The following is a 20,134-nucleotide window of genomic DNA, read 5'->3' as shown; positions in this document are numbered from 1 at the left end:
GAACTTCATATTTTCTAAATAAAAATGTGTTTTAAAATTTGTTTAGGCCCTTTGTCTATTTCATTTGAATGATGAAAAAGTGATTATATTGGCGAAGACATCCAGAATGACACATTGAAAAATAAGTCGAATCAGCAAATTTTACCTGAGGGGTTGAGCAGCCGCCAGGTAATTAGCGGGTCCGGCCTGCCAGTAGCCAAGCAGCTGAGTGTAACGTTGCTGCCTTCGTTTACCGTCATGTCTTCCGACATCTTGTAGATGTTTGCTGGAACTGCAGAGTGAGAGTGAGAGAGAAAACATGTTTATGTTAATGTATTTCACAACGCCATTTTCACACTTTCCCAAAAGGCTTTTACACTCAGACTTCTCTATTTTAACAAGTGATATATATTTTTTGCCAGCTACTCTAGGTTCAAGTAGAAGTACTTAACCATGAACATGAAGATCTGAAAAAAAAAAAAAAAAAAAAAAGACCTTGAATGATCCCTTTGTAAAAAGAAGGACGGAAGCTTCTGAATAGCAATGATGGGGTTTTTCTTCTCCTTTTTTTTTTTTTTTGCACTTTCAAAGTCTTTTGATGCATAGTACTTATACTTTAACTTTCCATAAATTTAATTTTCTGCTTGAGGACCCAAACTCTAAAAAAAACTTCCAGATAGGTAGATAGATTCTTATTTCAGACATTGTTGTAGATAATCTACTTAATTAATGTAAAGGTGCAATACTTGAGTACTGTATACAACACTTTGTTCAAAATGAATTTAGGGTTACGGTCTGATACAGAGATGAATTAAGAAGGTGCACTTGGCTTTTTTAGTGCATCAGCAGATAAGGGATGGGATGTAGAGGACATAGATCAAGGCTTTAACACATTGTGTGGGGGAAACTTTCTGGGGAATATATATCATGTCAGAATTGCAAACAATAATCTATAACTTTGCAGTTTGATAAATAGAAGCATATAAATACTCTAAAGGGCATAGCTAAAATACATTTTTTTCTACCTCTTTCTGATGAGTAGCTTTATTATTATGTCTCAAACTAACAAAATATATTTTTGTGTGTCAACACTATTTGTACCTTATGTAACTACCATCTTCTGTCTGCAGTTTAGCTAAACTTTATTTCAAGCTGGGGATCAAAGGAATATTTCCCTGAAATTTCCAGCATTCTAAAATATCCATCCATCCATCCATCCATCTATCCATCCATCCATCCATCCATCATGTGAACAGCTCATCCTCATGTCTTCACGAGGGTTGCGACATAATGGGGGCGGGGGTACACCCTGAACTGGTTGCCAGCAAATCGCACACATAGAGGAACAACCATCCATACTCATAATCACAACTAAGGACAATTTAGAGTCTTAAATTAACCTGCCATGTATGTTTTTGAGATGTGTGAGGAAACTGGAGTACCCGGAAAAAAACACGCAGACACGGGAGAACATGCAAACTCCACGCAGGAAGGCGCAGAATCAAACCTGCAACCTCTGAACTGTGAGGCAGCCGTGTTAACCAGTCGTCCACCATTCCACCCATTCTAAAATATATTCAACAATTTTAGTGTCATTGTTAGGTTGTTGGGTGGCATGGTGGTCGAGTGGTTAGTGCGTCTGCCTCCCAGTTCTGAGGACTCCGGTTCGAGTCCAGGCTCCGGCCTTCCTGGGTGGAGTTTGCATGTTCTCCCCGTGGCTATGTGGGTCTTCTCCGGGTACTCCGGTCTCCTCCCACATTCCAAAGACATGCATGGCAAGTTAATTGGGTGCTCCGAATTGTCCCTAGGTGTGCTTGTGAGTGTGGATGGTTGTTTGTCTCTGTGTGCCCTGCGATTGGCTGGCAACCAGTCCAGGGTGTCCCCCGCCTGCTGCCCAGAGCCAGCTGAGATAGGCGCCAGCACCCCCCACGACCCTTGTGAGGAATAAGCGGTCAAGAAAATGGATGGATGGATGTTAGTTTTTTTTTTTTTTTTTTTTTTTTTTTTGGGGAAACCCGCTTAATTTATATAAAAAAAAACAAAAAAAAACACTCCCACAGCAGGTTTCTCTAATCATAACTCATTATTATTATTATTATTATTATTATTATTATTATTATTATTATTATATACAGTATATAATATTATGATATGATATACTGTATTAAAACTAATGTAGTGTTTAAAAATGGAAATGTGTGTCTACATAGATCACGAGACATGACCAGCTGTGGACATCACTCTAATTTGATTGACAGACAGATGTAGTCTAATCTATTGTCACAGATCAATGAGCCAATACAAACATATGTTGACCATCTAGCCTTTTTCAGAAGCAGACATGCTTGTTGATAAAGAAACCTCACCAACCAATGTCTGTTATCATGGTTAAACTGTAAAAAAAAAATAAACAAAATAAAAAAATGATAGACTTTATTAAATATATATCCATCCATTTTCTGAACCGCTTGCTCCTCACAAGGGTCACGGGGGGTGCTGGAGCCTATCTCAGCCGGCCATGGGCAACAGGCAGGGCACACCCCGAACTGGCTGTCTATTATATATACTAAATTTTAACATATACAGACAGGAGTAAACAAGACACCTTTCACCAAAAAAAGAAGAAAAAATATATATCACAGAATATTGGTCCGAATGCCCATTACCAAGTGTTCAAACGGACATTATGATATAATTGTCTTTATACAGAGAGTCAAAATAAGCCACCAGTGAAGTGCAGATACATCTGTGGAAAGTAAAAAATATCCATAATGTGTGACGATTCCTCATTATTCCTGCTGTCAGGTTATTTTTTGCCATCTTTCTAAGGCACCCTTTCCTCCCACTAACACTTACCCCCCGCTAACTTGAATGTGGATGGTAGCAGAGGAATGCGCAGCTAATTTGAAACCATTAGAAGATAATCACAAGAAAACACTTGTCGCTCTTGGCTTTTAGCGCTTACGCACTTTACTACCAATTACAGTACCTATAAAAGGTCAATATTCATTCCAGAATTTTAACCACCTTGTTATCAACCATGGTGGCTTCTTTAGTCAGATTTTATAACTTCACACTGACAGCAAAATTCCATGCATATAGGTATTCTGAGGGTTAGACATTTGCACATACTTGTTTTAGGACCACAAAACAACTAATAAACTCAAGAGCTTTTTAAATAGGTGCTTGCATCATATCTGGAAGGATGGAACAGACACACACTGAGGAAATGACCTTCCAATCCAAGCATGCAGGCCTTATCTTGAACCTCCTGGGTAAATGGAGGCCAGGAAGACCAAAGAACAGCTGGAGAAGCTGAAAGAAGCAAGAACATCTTGGATAGAGGTGGAGAAGATCATCCAGGACTGTTAGGGTCTGGGTTTTGATTTGCGGTTTTTGGTAATGTTTTCCTTGTGTCTCTAGTTATGTCAATGTGTTGTGTCCACCTGTGCTCGTTTTCCCGTTCCCTTGTGTTTGTCCAATCAGCTCCCCAAGCCACTTGTGTCCTGTCCAGGTGTCTCTTGTTATCTCGTTAGTATGTGTATTTAGTTCCCTGCTTTCGTTCAGTCCTTGTCGAGTCTTTGTTGTTGTCGTGTCACACTTTGTTCCCCTGCGCCTCTGAGTTCTGCCCGTTTAGTTTGAATCGAGTAAGTTTAGTTCCCAGCTTTGTTTTTTACTGTTTTGTTGTACTTTGTTTGTTTATGAGTTAAATTAAAGAATACTTCCAAGCACACCAGCCACTCCTCGCCTTCCTCAACTCGGGTCCACAACCTCCCACAAATCCTAACGAGGACTGAATCAGTTGAAGATTCACATGTGATCCACAAGTGTGCTCTACGCTGGGTTAAACAAAAAACACATTCTCTTCACAAAGACAAAGAGAGATAAAGAATTCTAAGAAGCCTAAGCATAGGTGGTGTGGCACTCCAGGTGAAGCACAACATCTAAATTCTGCATTGTTCAATGATTATAGTAGCACTGGCCTGGTCTCGACCGGTCAAATACAAAGTCCGCCCTGTCTGAGACAGACAAGATGGAGTAAAAACGCCCTTGATACCGAAACAAGGCAGAGACCTTTAAAAAGTGGTCTTGAGACCGGTCTAGAGACCAAGACCGATCTCGAGAACTACAACACTAGCAGTCCTTGACATTGCATTAGAAGAAACTTGATTTGCTCGAATCAATGCATGAGGCCAAAGCGTGAAAGGTACTACAAGCAGACTTCCACGGACGGATGATGTCAAACTGGTCTGAGATCATAGATTTGTAAAGTGGGCACTTGGAGATGACTTTCCACCTTGATCGCGTGCGTCCATGTGTGATTTAGTCATCAGTTTTGCAGGAGAATTAACATGACGCACAGGTAAAATATGAGTGGCCCATGCATAAAAACATTCCGGTATTCAAAAGTTCATAATATGATGTGACATTTGTGCTCTAGACTGAAGACAAAGGGATAAAAAGGGCACAGAATTCTATTCAACCACACAAGGGTATAAATGCTAAAAAGTATATAGTTGCAGGAAAAATTGATTCATTGCTTGAAGTTGTGACACCCAAACCCACAACACACTGACATGACCTTTCCTATTTCATTTCACACGTCTACATATTGCACCATTCCCCGTAGAGTTGCAGGTGCGGTCAGGCGTAACTCTGCCCCTCTATGCGATATTCCAAGAGGTGAGGAGCACAATGTCCAAGCGGAGTCCATCTGTCTGACAGGCCGGGTCACACACACAGAAAAGATAAAAGACGCAGGCAAAGGTTGCTGGTGAGTTCACACAAAGAGCATGGCGATGAAAGGGCAAATAGCAGTCATCTGTATTAAAGATTAAACCAAGATTATGCTAGCCAGTAATGACGACCATTCTCTTGGATAGTCTTTCAAATATGGCCAAAGTGGTTCACCTGCAGCCATTGTCAATACCCCTGTTGTCATATGTGTCAATGGAATGGCCCCATTTAAATGCATGAGAGGACCTCTTACGGGCAGCATAAAGAAGATTAAAGGGGAGTGCAGTTTTATTTTCAAGAGATCCAGTCTATGCTCGAGGAGGAAAAAAGGTGGAACGTGAATTGTTGCTTTCATTAAAACTTCAAGCAGTTTCATTATGACAGTTCAAAGACAGGAGGACAGTCTGTGAAAACCTGGAAACCTTTCCCTCGAGGGCTTATGAATATGGTTGTACTTAGCTGTAATAAGGCAAAGGTGTGCTGCTTACTTTTAACAGGAGCCTTGATATTGAGAACATTCAAGCGTGGCGAACTGCACAGAGGCAGGTTAGGCCAAGTGCTTGTATTTATGTTGCTTGAGCTTAGCACATAAAAAAGGGGTGGTTCACGCTTATGTGGGCGTGTTCATTTGCCGCCAATAAAAATGGTTCATCTCAATCTTTTTAATGCACAAGAGACACATTGATAGTCCTTAACATAGCCGTTGAAAAAAGTGAATTGCTTGAATCCGCTTGAAATTGCTTGAAAAGTTACCATGAATGACATTAGTTTTAGAATTGTTGCAGCTATGCAGCTGATTCTAATGACAGCTAATAAGCAAGCTCCGAAGAAGCCTGATAACGATCCTCACCTGCGTTGGAATTGGGAGACATGGAAAACAGGCTGGATAGTGGGCCCCGAGGACCAGGGTTGAGAGACACTCACCGTTCGAAAACTTAAAGGGTTGTTCAAATGTGCCGTTCACTTATTCAGAGTGCCCCAAAAATGGAGTACTGAAGCCCAGTGCGTCAGACAGTACAAGGAAGCTAAACAGTTTAAGCACGAGCTGCTTTATAAAATTAATGGGAGGGGAGCGCTCTCTGCTTCTTTGAACCAGAGTGAATTTCAACAAACGAGGACGACAAAACTTCCGCTTATAAGTACACTGAAGTTTTTCTTTTTAGCTTAAAAATATCTTACTTTAACTAGACTCCCGGGTCACATTGTGATGAAAGGTAGAAGTCTGGTCACTTATTATGCCTATTGGTGATGTCAATCATGGATGTGGCGTAAGGAAAACAAATGTCAGTTGCCATGACTGCACTACTTCTTCTACGTCTTCCAATTGGAAAACACAAATGTTTTATTTAAAAAGTTATTTTTACAAAATCAGAAAAGAATTGCCTCTGTGAATATTTATTTTATTTTGTCGTTATGGGTCACTGGGAAACGTGTTAAAACTCAAAGTCGAGCTGAATTGCTGAACAATAGTGGGTGACACATCCCATTGTTTGTCAGAGGAGCTCTCTCTTCATCTTTAAAAAGTTAACATTTTTTAGCCACAAAAAGTACCGGCACAACTATTGAATACGCCCACCTCACACATTTAATGGGTGAAGTTATTTTCCATCAGATGGCAACATCATAGTTCAAAACATATTGACAGCGGAAAGTGTAACACCACCTGTCCTTTTCGCCGGAAATGCTTAATGTGTTGCCTTGCATGTTATCAGTGCGCTAGCAATGCAAATTGCAAAAATGTATAATAACCCCATTGCTACTTAGGAGCTAATTCACATTCAAGACCCACTAAATTGCCATGCTTCATTTCATATGATGGCTAATAGTTGGAATGTCCTTGACATTCAATAATGGTAACTTCAGTGAAAGACTGTAGACTGCTCTTTTAGTGAGTAAAGGCTATTACGGCCTAATGGCAAACACTGCGTTCGTTGTAGAACGAAACACATTTTGCCGATAGCAAAACAAGCAATAATGTGTATGAGTATGATCATACAACTTCAGAACTGCCATTATCTAGACAGTCAAACAATGTCCATATTGTATTTTAAAAAAAAGATCAGCACTCAAAAAGAGCACAAAAACATGGGGTGCTTGGAAGAACACAGGCATTAGGAAGTACTAGGGGTCAAGATGGTGTGTGATGGGAGGAGGGAAGTGGCTTCAAAAGCTTCACTTGAAAGCTTCCGTTGTCCCATGATAATTCATAAAAGGTCACTTTACTTCCTGGGCCAGCATGCCGAGCAGAGGAGTCATACAGACACTTGTGCACACAAGCAATGCATCCCACCCGCCTGGATCATGCTAAGTGGCACTTCACAGAGTTCTGATGATTGGGTCCATAAATACCGCAACGGGGTGACATGAAAGACAGAGAGTGAAGAAGGAAATGTGTGTTTGTGTCATTTAGTCCAATTTTTTTTGTGATGTCAAAAGAAAGTTTGGGGGTTGCATTAATGTCAATAAAAATATATACTTTTGAACAGCTTTGGTCAAACTCCAAACCACAAATCACATGTATTGAAACTGATTTAATAGTAGTCCTTTAAAATTCCAACATAAACTAGAGCTGCGAGCAGCTATAAAGGGCCCTCGCAACCCGGGCCACGTTGGGGTATTTGCACGTCGGGGTACTGGCATGTTGGGGTACTGTCAAATAGGAAACCATCTAAATTTTAAACGTTTTTGCCATGCTTTGTGTTTGTAAAGTTTCATGGAAAGGCCAAAAATGATGCACAATTAACAAAATAAAATCAAAATGGATTGGCACATGGCTATATAGAATACTTTTTGAATATATTAGGCATGCCTGCCAATATTCACACATCTAGCTGAATCATATAATCGGAAAGACTTCATAAAAATGTCTAGAGGGCGCTATTGAAGCATTTATTGCAAATTTAATAAGAAATCTCTAAAATATTCATGCTTATGACAAGCCTGATGTGTGTGTAAAGTTTCATGAGTTTTTGCACATGTTTAGACCAAAAAAAAAACAACAGCATTTTACTTGGCAAACAATCCATCGCCATGAAACGGCGTGCGACAAAATAAATAACTTCCGATAACTTTGTATCTTAAACATCTTAAGATGAAGCACACCAAGTTTGAAGACAGTCGGATAAATTTTGTAGGAGGAGTTCGTTAAAATATGATCCCTAAAAAAGGCCACAAAAAATGGCTACAAATCCCAACGTAAATCAAAATGGCGGACTTCCTGTTTGGTTTAGCAGATGGTTCCAAGAGACTTTTTTGTACATCGTGGGCTCTTATGTATGCCTCTAAATTATCATAGCGCTAGGTGAAACGTACAACCGGGAATGCTTCGTTAAAGAGGAGTTTTTTACCTCAAAATGTGATGACCGGCCCCTACGGGACTTCCTGTTGGGTTTAGCACATGGCACCAAGAGACTTTTTTGTACATCGTGGGCTGTTAAATTTGTCTCCAAATTTTCGTAGCTCTAGCTGCTTCGTACAACTGGGAATGCTTCATTAAGAGGGAATTTTTTCCTTCGCAATCTGTGCATGCCACGACAACAGCGTGCGACGAAATAAAAAGCTTTCAATAACTTTTCATCTTCAACATTTTAAGATGAATCACACCAAGTTTGGAGATGATCGGATAAACTCTGTAGGAGGAGTTCGTTAAAATAAGACCCCTATGAAATGGCCCAAAAAATGGCAACACGTTCCAAAGTAAATCAAAATGGCGGACTTCCTGTTCGGTTTAGCATATGGTTCAAAAAGAGTTTTTTGTACCTTGAGGGCTGTTACATATGTCTTCAAATGTTGGTAACTCTAGGTGAAATGTACAGCCGGGAATGCTTCATTAAATAAGAATTTTGAAACACAAAATTTGATGCCTCGCCTCTGGCGGACTTCCTGTTAGGTTTAGCATATGGCACCAACAGGCTTTTTTGTAGATCATAGTCTGTTACATATGTGTACCAATTGTCGTGGCTCTCAATTAAACGTACCACCGGCAATGCTTAGTTAAGTAAGAATTTTGAAACTGTAAATTTGATGCCCCGCCACCGTCATATAGTATGTCAAAAACTTTAGATTTTTTACCATGATGTTGTCCCAGGTGTTAAGATGGTACAGCCCAAGTTTGAAGTCAATCGGGTTAACCGTGTAGGAGAAGCAGGCAAAAGTATGACCCCTGTAAATGTGCAAAAATGGGCCAAAATTGGACATTCAAATACTCATACCTCACTTCCTGTCTATTTTAGGGTACACATATCAAAGAGGTTTTTGTTCATCTGGATGTGCTACAGGTGCCACACAATTTTCGTAGCCATAGGACAATCGTAGCGGGACAGGGATCCGTTAAACCTATGTAGGTGGCGCTACAGAGCCATTTTTCTGTTATCATGTATGGCGACTTTAAAATATCAAATTTTTCGCCAGGCCCGATCTGCGTGTAAAGTTTGGTGAGTTTTCGTTCATGTTTAGTGCCTCAAAAATGTGGTTGTTTGCGGAAAAGAATAATAACAAAGAAAAAGAAGAAGAAGAAGAAGAAGAATAACTAGAGCTGCGAGCAGCTATAAAGGGCCCTCGCAACCCGGGCCACGTTGGGGTATTTGCACGTCGGGGTACTGGCATGTTGGGGTACTGTCAAATAGGAAACCATCTAAATTGTAAACGTTTTTGCCATGCTTTGTGTTTTTAAAGTTTCATGGAAAGGCCAAAAACGATGCACAATTAACAAAATAAAATCTAAATGGATTGGCACATGGCTATATAGAATACTTTTTGAATATATTCGGCATGCCTGCCAATATTCACACATCTAGCTGAATCATATAATCGGAAAGACTTCATAAAAATGTCTAGAGGGCGCTATTGAGCCATTTATTACAAATAGCACAACAAATCTCTAAATAAAATATTCATGTTCTAGACAGGTCTGGTGCGTGTGCAAAGTTTTGTGAGTTTTCACCCATATTTAGACTCTCAAAAAAGCATTTTTCTTCACAAACAATGCATGGCTACAGCAAAGGCGTGTGACAAAATAAAAAAATTCAATAACTTTTCATCTTAAATATCTTAAGATGAAACACGCCAAAGAATGAAGACGATCTGATAAGTTCTGTTGAAAATATGACCCCTATAAAAGGCCCCAAAAAATGGCTACAAATACCAAAGTAAATCAAAATGGCAGACTTCCTTTTTGATTCAGCATATGGCTTTAGAAACCTTTTTGTAAGTCTTAGGCTGATAGGTATCCCAATTTTTACAAATCTAGCTGAATCATAAAACACAAAACATTTGCAAAAGCTTCATAAAAATGTCTAGAGGGCGCTATTGAACCATTTATTGCAAATTGAATAAGAAATCTCTAAAATATTCATGCTGATGACAAGCCTGATGTGTGTGTAAAGTTTCATGAGTTTTTGCACATGTTTAGACCAAAAAAAAAAAGTAACATTTTACTTGGCAAACAATGCATCGCCATGACAACGGCGTGCGACAAAATAAATAACTTCCGATAACTTTGCATCTTAAACATCTTAAGATGAAGCACACCAAGTTTAAAGACAGTCGGATAAATTTTGTAGGAGGAGTTCGTTAAAATATGACCCCTAAAAAAGGCCACAAAAAATGGCTACAAATCCCAACGTAAATCAAAATGGTGGACTTCCTGATTGGTTTAGCATATTGCTCCAAGAGACTTTTTTTGTACATCCTGAGCTCTTATGTTTGCCTGCAAATTATCATAGCTTTAGGTATTTAATCAAAACGCAAAATATGGTGTGCAATTCCCATGCATTGCTATGGCAACAGCGTGTGACAAAATAAAAAACTTTCGATTACTTTGCATCTTAAACATCTTAAGATGAAACATACCAAGTTTGAAGACAGTCGGATAAATTTTGTAGGAGGGGTTCGTTAAAATATGACCCCTGAAAAAGGCCACAAAAAATGGCAACAAATCCCATCATAAATCAAAATGGCGGACTTCCTGTTTGGTTTAGCCCATGGTTCCAAGAGACTTTTTTGTACATCGTGGGCTCTTATGTATGCCTGCAAATTATCATAGCGCTAGGTGAAACGTACAACCGGGAATGCTTAGTTAAAGAGGAGTTTTTTAGCTCAAAATGTGATGCCCGGCCCCTGGGGGACTTCCTGTTGCGTTTAGCACATGGCACCAAGAGACATTTTTGTAGATCCTGGGCTGTTACATATGTCTACAATTTTTCGTCACTCTAGCTGCTTCGTACAACTGGGAATGCTTCATTAAGAAGGATTTTTTTCCTTTGCAAAAAGTGCATGCCACGATAACAGCATGTGACGAAATAAATTTTTTTTAATAACTTTTCATTTTCAACATCTTAAGATGAATCACACCAAGTTTGAAGATGATCGGATAAACTCTGTAGGAGGAGTTTGTTAAAATATGACCCCTATGAAATGGCCAAAAAAAATGGCAACACATTCCAAAGTAAATCAAAATGGCGGACGTCCTGTTAGGTTTAGCATATGGTTCAAAAAGAGTTTTTTGTAAATCGAGGGCTGTTATATACCTCTACAAATTTTGGTAACTCTAGGTGAAACGTACAGCCGGGTATGCTTTGTTAAAGAGGAGTTTTTTTTAGCTCAAAATGTGATGCCCGGCCCCTGGGGGACTTCCTGTTGGGTTTAGCACAGGGCACCAGGAGACTTTTTTGTACATCTTGGGCTGTTACATATGTCTACAAATTTTCGTAGCTCTAGCTGCTTCGTACAACTGGCAATGCTTCTTTAAGGATATTTTTTTTCCTTTGCAAACAGTGCATGCCATGACAACAGCGTGCGACGAAATACAAAGCTTTCAATAACTTTTCATCTTCAACATCTTAAGATGAATCACACCAAGTTTGAAGATGATCGGATAAACACTGTAGGAGGAGTTCGTTAAAATAAGACTCCAATGAAATGGCCAAAAAAATGGCAACACGTTCCAAAATAAATCAAAATGGTGGACTTCCTGTTAGGTTTAGCATATGGTTCAAAAAGAGTTTTTTGTAGGTCATAGCCTGTTACATATGTGTACCAATTTTCGTAGCTCTAGATTAAACGTACAACCGGCAATGCCTCGTGAAGTAAGAATTTTTAAACTCTAAATTTGATGCGCCGCCGCCGTCATATAGTATATCAAAAACTTTTCATTTTTCACAATGATGTTGTCCCAGGTGTTGAGATGGTACATCCCAAGTTTGAAGTCAATCGGGTTAACCGTGTAGGAGAAGCGGGCAAAAGTATGACCCCTGTAAATGTGCAAAAATTGGCAAAAATTGGACATTTAAATACTCATACCTCACTTTCTGTCTATTTTAGGGTACACACTTCAAAGAGGTTTTTGTTCGTTGGGATGTGCTACAGGTGCCACACAATTTTCATAGCCGTCGGACAATCGTAGCGGGACAGGGATCCGTTTAACCTATGTAGGGGGCGCTAAGGAGCCATTTTTCTGTTATCATGTATGGCGACTTTAAAATATCAAATTTTTCGCCAGGCCTGATGTGCGTGTAAAGTTTGGTGAGTTTTCGGTCACGTTTAGTGTCTCAAAAATGCGATTGTTTGCGGAGAAGAATAATAATAAGAACTAGAGCTGCGAGCAGCTATAAAGGGCCCTCGCAACCCGGGCCACGTTGGGGTATTTGCACGTCGGGGTACTGGCATGTTGGGGTACTGTCAAATAGGAAACCATCTAAATTGTAAACGTTTTTGCCATGCTTTGTGTTTTTAAAGTTTCATGGAAAGGCCAAAAACGATGCACAATTAACAAAATAAAATCAAAATGGATTGGCACATGGCTATATAGAATACTTTTTGAATATATTCGGCATGCCTGCCAATATTCACACATCTAGCTGAATCATATAATCGGAAAGACTTCATAAAAATGTCTAGAGGGCGCTATTGAGCCATTTATTACAAATTGCACAACAAATCTCTAAATAAAATATTCATGTTCCAGACAGGTCTGGTGTGTGTGCAGTTTTGTGAGTTTTCACCCATATTTAGACTCTCAAAAAAGCATTTTTCTTCACAAACAATGCATGGCTACAGCAAAGGCGTGTGACAAAATAAAAAAATTCAATAACTTTTCATCTTAAATATCTTAAGATGAAACACGCCAAAGAATGAAGACGATCTGATAAGTTCTATTGAAAATATGACCCCTATAAAAGGCCCCAAAAAATGGCTACAAATACCAAAGTAAATCAAAATGGCAGACTTCCTTTTTGATTCAGCATATGGCTTTAGAAACCTTTTTGTAAGTCTTAGGCTGATAGGTATCCCAATTTTTACAAATCTAGCTGAATCATAAAACACAAAACATTTGCAAAAGCTTCACAAAAATGTCTAGAGGGCGCTATTGAACCATTTATTGCAAATTGAATAAGAAATCTCTAAAATATTCATGCTGATGACAAGCCTGATGTGTGTGTAAAGTTTCATGAGTTTTTGCACATGTTTAGACCCCAAAAAAAAAGCAGCATTTTACTTGGAAAACAATGCATCGCCATGACAACGGCGTGCGACAAAATAAATAACTTTCGATAACTTTGCATCTTAAACATCTTAAGATGAAGCACACCAAGTTTAAAGACAGTCGGATAAATTTTGTAGGAGGAGTTCGTTAAAATATGACCCCTAAAAAAGGCCACAAAAAATGGCTACAAATCCCAATGTAAATCAAAATGGTGGACTTCCTGATTGGTTTAGCATATGGCTCCAAGAGACTTTTTTTGTACATCCTGAACTCTTATGTTTGCCTGCAAATTATCATAGCTTTAGGTGAAACGTACAACCGGGAATGCTTTGTCTGTTTAATCAAAACGCAAAATATGGTGTGCAATTCCAATGCATTGCTATGGCAACAGCGTGTGACAAAATAATAAACTTTCGATTACTTTGCATCTTAAACATCTTAAGATGAAACATACCAAGTTTGAAGACAGTCGGATAAATTTTGTAGGAGGGGTTCGTTAAAATATGACCCTTGAAAAAGGCCACAAAAAATGGCAACAAATCCCATCATAAATCAAAATGGCGGACTTCCTGTTTGGTTTAGCCCATGGTTCCAAGAGACTTTTTTGTACATCGTGGGCTCTTATGTATGCCTGCAAATTATCATAGCGCTAGGTGAAACGTACAACCGGGAATGCTTCGTTAAAGAGGAGTTTTTTAGCTCAAAATGTGATGCCCGGCCCCTGGGGGACTTCCTGTTGCGTTTAGCACATGGCACCAAGAGACATTTTTGTACATCCTGGGCTGTTACATATGTCTACAATTTTTCGTCGCTCTAGCTGCTTCGTACAACTGGGAATGCTTCATTAAGAAGGATTTTTTTCCTTTGCAAAAAGTGCATGCCACGATAACAGCGTGTGACGAAATAAAAAACTTTCAATAACTTTTCATTTTCAACATCTTAAGATGAATCACACCAAGTTTGAAGATGATCGGATAAACTCTGTAGGAGGAGTTTGTTAAAATATGACCCCTATGAAATGGCCAAAAAAAATGGCAACACATTCCAAAGTAAATCAAAATGGCGGACATCCTGTTAGGTTTAGCATATGGTTCAAAAAGAGTTTTTTGTACTTCGAGGGCTGTTATATACCTCTACAAATTTTGGTAACTCTAGGTGAAACGTACAGCCGGGTATGCTTTGTTAAAGAGGAGTTTTTTTTAGCTCAAAATGTGATGCCCGGCCCCTGGGGGACTTCCTGTTGGGTTTAGCACAGGGCACCAAGAGACTTTTTTGTACATCTTGGGCTGTTACATATGTCTACAAATTTTCGTAGCTCTAGCTGCTTCGTACAACTGGCAATGCTTCTTTAAGGATATTTTTTTTCCTTTGCAAACAGTGCATGCCATGACAACAGCGTGCGACGAAATACAAAGCTTTCAATAACTTTTCATCTTCAACATCTTAAGATGAATCACACCAAGTTTGAAGATGATCGGATAAACACTGTAGGAGGAGTTCGTTAAAATAAGGCCCCAATGAAATGGCCAAAAAAATGGCAACACGTTCCAAAATAAATCAAAATGGTGGACTTCCTGTTAGGTTTAGCATATGGTTGAAAAAGAGTTTTTTGTAGGTCATAGTCTGTTACATATGTGTACCAATTTTCGTAGCTCTAGATTAAACGTACAACCGGCAATGCCTCGTGAAGTAAGAATTTTTAAACTCTAAATTTGATGCGCCGCCGCCGTCATATAGTATATCAAAAACTTTTCATTTTTCACAATGATGTTGTCCCAGGTGTTGAGATGGTACATCCCAAGTTTGAAGTCAATCGGGTTAACCGTGTAGGAGAAGCGGGCAAAAGTATGACCCCTGTAAATGTGCAAAAATTGGCAAAAATTGGACATTTAAATACTCATACCTCACTTTCTGTCTATTTTAGGGTACACACTTCAAAGAGGTTTTTGTTCATTGGGATGTGCTACAGGTGCCACACAATTTTCATAGCCGTCGGACAATCGTAGCGGGACAGGGATCCGTTTAACCTATGTAGGGGGCGCTAAGGAGCCATTTTTCTGTTATCATGTATGGCGACTTTAAAATATAAAATTTTTCGCCAGGCCTGATGTGCGTGTAAAGTTTGGTGAGTTTTCGTTCACGTTTAGTGTCTCAAAAATGCGATTGTTTGCGGAGAAGAAAAAGAAGAATAATAAGAAGAATTCCTACAAAAACAATAGGGCCTCGCAGCGGCACCGCCGCCGCCGCTGCTCGGGCCCTAATAATAATAATAAGAAGAATTCCTACAAAAACAATAGGGCCTCGCAGCGGCACCGCCGCCGCCGCTGCTCGGGCCCTAATAATAACTAGAGCTGCGAGCAGCTATAAAGGGCCCTCGCAACCTGGGCCACGTTGGGGTACTTGCACGTCGGGGTACTGGCACGTTGGGGTACTGTCAAATCGGACAAGGACCATCTAAAATGTTTTTGACAAGCTTTGTGAGTGCAAAAGGCCAAAGATGATGTGCAATTCCCAAAATAAATTCAAAATGGCGGACTTCCTTTTAGGTTTAGCATACGGCTACAGAATACTTTTTGTAGGTCTTAAGCTAATAGGTATGCCTCCCAGTTTTCACAAATCTAGGTCAAGTCATCTTTAGTTGTGTATCGCTTGAATCATACAATTGGAAATGCTCCATAAAAATGCATAGAGGGCGCTATTGAGCACAACGTTGGGTTACTTGCACGTCAGGGTACTGGCACGTTGGGGTACTGTTACATGGAACAAGGACCATTTAAAATGTTAGTTTTTTCCATGCCTTGTCTGTGCAAAGTTTAATGAAAGAGGCCAAAAATGATGTATAATTCCCAAAATAAAATCAAAATAGCGGACTTCCTCTTTGGTTTGGCAAATGGCTACATAATACTTTTTTGTAGGTATTAGGCTGATAGGGGTCTGTCCTAATTTTCACAAATCTAGCAGAATCATACAATCGGAAATACTTCATAAAAATGTCTAGAGGGCGCTATTTATTGCAAATTGCACAATAAATCTCTAAAAATTCATGTTCATGACAAGTCTGATGTGTTTGCAAAGTTTCATAAGTTTTCACACATGTATAGATAAAAAAACAAAGCAGCACTTCACTTGGCAAACTGCATCGCTATAGCAGCAGCGTGCGACAAAATAAAAAACTTTTGATAACTTTGCATCTTAAACATCTTAAGATGAAACACACCAAGTTTGAAGACGGTCGGATGAACTTTGTACGAGGAGTTCGTTAAAATATGACAACTGAAAAAGGCCACAAAAAATGGCAACAAATCCCATCGTAAATCAAAATGGCAGACTTCCTGTTTGGTTTATCACATGGTTCCAAGAGACTTTTTTGTACATCGTGGGCTCTTATGTATGCCTGCAAATTATCATCGCGCTAGGTGAAACGTACAACCGGGAATGCTTCGTTAAAGAGGAGTTTTCTAGCTCAAAATGTGATGCCCGGCCCCTGGGGGACTTCCTGTTGGGTTTAGCACATGGCACCAAGAGACTTTTTTGTACACTGTGGGCTGTTACATATGTCTACAATTTTTTGTAGCTCTAGCTACTTCGTACAACTGGGAATGCTTCATTAAGAGGGATTTTTTTCCTTTGCAAAAAGTGCATGCCACGACAACAGCGTGCGACGAAATAAAGAGCTTTCAATAACTTTTCATCCTCAACATCTTAAGATGAGTCACACCAAGTTTGAAGATGATCGGATAAACTCTGTAGGAGGAGTTCGTTAAAATATGACCCCTATGAAATGGCCCAAAAAATGGCAACACATTCCAAAGTAAATAAAAATGGCGGACATCCTGTTAGGTTTAGCATATGGTTCAAAAAGAGTTTTTTGTACCTCGAGGGCTGTTATATACCTCTACAAATTTTGGTAACTCTAGGTGAAACGTACAGCCGGGTATGCTTTGTTAAAGAGGAGTTTTTTAGCTTAAAATGTGATGCCCGGCCCCTGGGGGACTTCCTGTTGGGTTTAGCACAGGGCACCAAGAGACTTTTTTGTACATCTTGGGCTGTTACATATGTCTACAAATTTTCGTAGCTCTAGCTGCTTCGTACAACTGGCAATGCTTCTTTAAGGATATTTTTTTTCCTTTGCAAACAGTGCATGCCATGACAACAGCGTGCGACGAAATACAAAGCTTTCAATAACTTTTCATCTTCAACATCTTAAGATGAATCACACCAAGTTTGAAGATGATCGGATAAACACTGTAGGAGGAGTTCGTTAAAATAAGACCCCAATGAAATGGCCAAAAAAATGGCAACACGTTCCAAAATAAATCAAAATGGCGGACTTCCTGTGAGGTTTAGCATATGGTTCAAAAAGAGTTTTTTGTAGGTCATAGCCTGTTACATATGTGTACAAATTTTCGTAGCTCTAGATTAAACGTACAACCGGCAATGCTTCATGAAGTAAGAATTTTTAAACTCTAAATTTGATGCGTCGCCGACGTCATATAGTATATCAAAAACTTTAGATTTTTTACAATGATGTTGTCCCAGGTGTTGAGATGGTCCATCCCAAGTTTGAAGTTAATCGGGTTAACCGTGTAGGAGAAGCGGGCAAAAGTATGACCCCTGTAAATGTGCAAAACTGGGCCAAAATTGGACAGTCAGATGATCATACCTCACTTTCTGTCTATTTTAGGCTACACACATCAAAGAGGTTTTTGTTCATCTGGATGTGCTACGGGTGCCACACAATTTTCGTCGCCATAGGACAATCGTAGCGGGACAGGGATCCGTTTAACCTATGTAGGTGGCGCTATGGAGCCATTTTTCTGTTATCATGTATGGCGACTTTAAAATATCAAATTTTTCGCCAGGCCTTATGTGCGTGTAAAGTTTGGTGAGTTTTCGTTCACGTTTAGCGTCTCAAAAATGCGATTGTTTGCGGAGAAGAATAATAATAAGAATAATAATAATAAGAACTAGAGCTGCGAGCAGCTATAAAGGGCCCTCGCAACCCGGGCCACGTTGGGGTACTTGCACGTCGGGGTACTGGCACGTTGGGGTACTGTCAAATAGGACAAGACCATCTAAAATGTTTTTGACAAGCCTTGTGTGTGCAAAGTATAATCAAAACGCAAAATATGGTGTGCAATTCCCAAAATAAATTCAAAATGGTGGACTTCCTTTTAGGTTTAGCATACGGCTACAGAATACCTTTTGTAGGTCTTAAGCTAATAGGTATGCCTCCCAGTTTTCATAAATCTTGGTCAAGTCATCTTTAGTTGTGTATCGCTTGAATCATACAATAGGAAATGCTCCATAAAAATGCATAGAGGGCGCTATTGAGCACAACGTTGGGTTACTTGCACGTCAGGGTACTGGCACGTTGGGGTACTGTTACATGGAACAAGGACCATTTAAAATGTTATTTTTTTCCATGGCTTGTCTGTGCAAAGTTTAATGAGAAAGGCCAAAAATGATGTATAATTCCCAAAATAAAATCAAAATAGCGGACTTCCTCTTTGGTTTGGCAAATGGCTACATAATACTTTTTTGTAGGTCTAGCATAATCATACAATCGGAAATGCTTCATAAAAATGTCTAGAGGGCGCTATTTATTGCAAATTGCACAATAAATCTCTAAAAATTCATGTTCATGACAAGTCTGATGTGTTTGCAAAGTTGCATGAGTTTTCATGTGTATAAAAAAAAAAAAAAAAAGCAGCACTTGACAACTGTTACATGGAACAAGGACCATTTAAAATGTTAGTTTTTTCCATGCCTTGTCTGTGCAAAGTGTAATGAAAAAGGCCAAAAATGATGTATAATTCCCAAAATAAAATCAAAATAGCGGACTTCCTCTTTGGTTTGGCAAATGGCTACATAATACTTTTTTGTAGGTCTAGCATAATCATACAATCGGAAAGGCTTCATAAAAATGTCTAGAGGGCGCTATTTATTGCAAATTGCACAATAAATCTCTGAAAATTCATGTTCATGACGAGTCTGATGTGTTTGCAAAGTTTCATGAGTTTTCATGTGTATAAGAAAAAAAAGCAGCACTTGACAAACAATGCATTGCTATGGCAACAGCGTGTTACAAAATAAAAAACTTTCGATTACTTTGCATCTTAAACATCTTAAGATGAAACACACCAAGTTTGAAGACAGTCGGATAAATTTTGTAGGAGGGGTTCGTTAAAATATGACCCCTGAAAAAGGCCACAAAAAATGGCAACAAATCCCATCATAAATCAAAATGGCAGACTTCCTGTTTGGTTTAGCACATGGTTCCAAGAGACTTCTTTGTACATCGTGGGCTCTTATGTATGCCTGCAAATTATCATAGCGCTAGGTGAAACGTACAACCGGGAATGCTTTGTTAAAGAGGAATTTTTTAGCTCAAAATGTGATGCCCGGCCCCTGGGGGACTTCCTGTTGCGTTTAGCACATGGCACCAAGAGACATTTTTGTACATCCTGGGCTGTTACATATGTCTACAATTTTTCGTCGCTCTAGCTGCTTCGTACAACTGGGAATGCTTCATTAAGAAGGATTTTTTTCCTTTGCAAAAAGTGCATGCCACGATAACAGCGTGTGACGAAATAAAAAACTTTCAATAACTTTTCATTTTCAACATCTTAAGATGAATCACACCAAGTTTGAAGATGATGGGATAAACTCTGTAGGAGCAGTTTGTTAAAATATGACTCCTATGAAATGGCCAAAAAAAAATGGCAACACATTCCAAAGTAAATCAAAATGGCGGACGTCCTGTTAGGTTTAGCATAAGGTTCAAAAAGAGTTTTTTGTACCTCGAGGGCTGTTATATACCTCTACAAATTTTGGTAACTCTAGGTGAAACGTACAGCCGGGTATGCTTTGTTAAAGAGGAGTTTTTTTTAGCTCAAAATGTGATGCCCGGCCCCTGGGGGACTTCCTGTTGGG

General features: G+C 39.3%; 1 protein-coding gene across 2 annotated transcripts in view; it reads right to left on the bottom strand.

Annotated features, from left to right (window-relative positions):
- Window positions 1-20,134, bottom strand: part of lsamp (limbic system associated membrane protein) — a 380,427-nt gene that overhangs the window by 24,514 nt on the left and 335,779 nt on the right. For both annotated transcript variants that reach the window (XM_077494301.1, XM_077494300.1), the window contains one exon: window positions 146-271. In XM_077494301.1, coding sequence (XP_077350427.1) covers window positions 146-271 — 126 coding nt within the window. The remainder of the gene's footprint in view (window positions 1-145; window positions 272-20,134) is intronic.

This window comes from Festucalex cinctus, chromosome 13 (genome assembly GCF_051991245.1).
Source record: "Festucalex cinctus isolate MCC-2025b chromosome 13, RoL_Fcin_1.0, whole genome shotgun sequence".
Lineage (NCBI taxonomy): Eukaryota > Metazoa > Chordata > Actinopteri > Syngnathiformes > Syngnathidae > Festucalex > Festucalex cinctus.
Note: the sequence above shows the minus strand (reverse complement) of the source record. Positions and strands in the feature narration are given on the sequence as shown.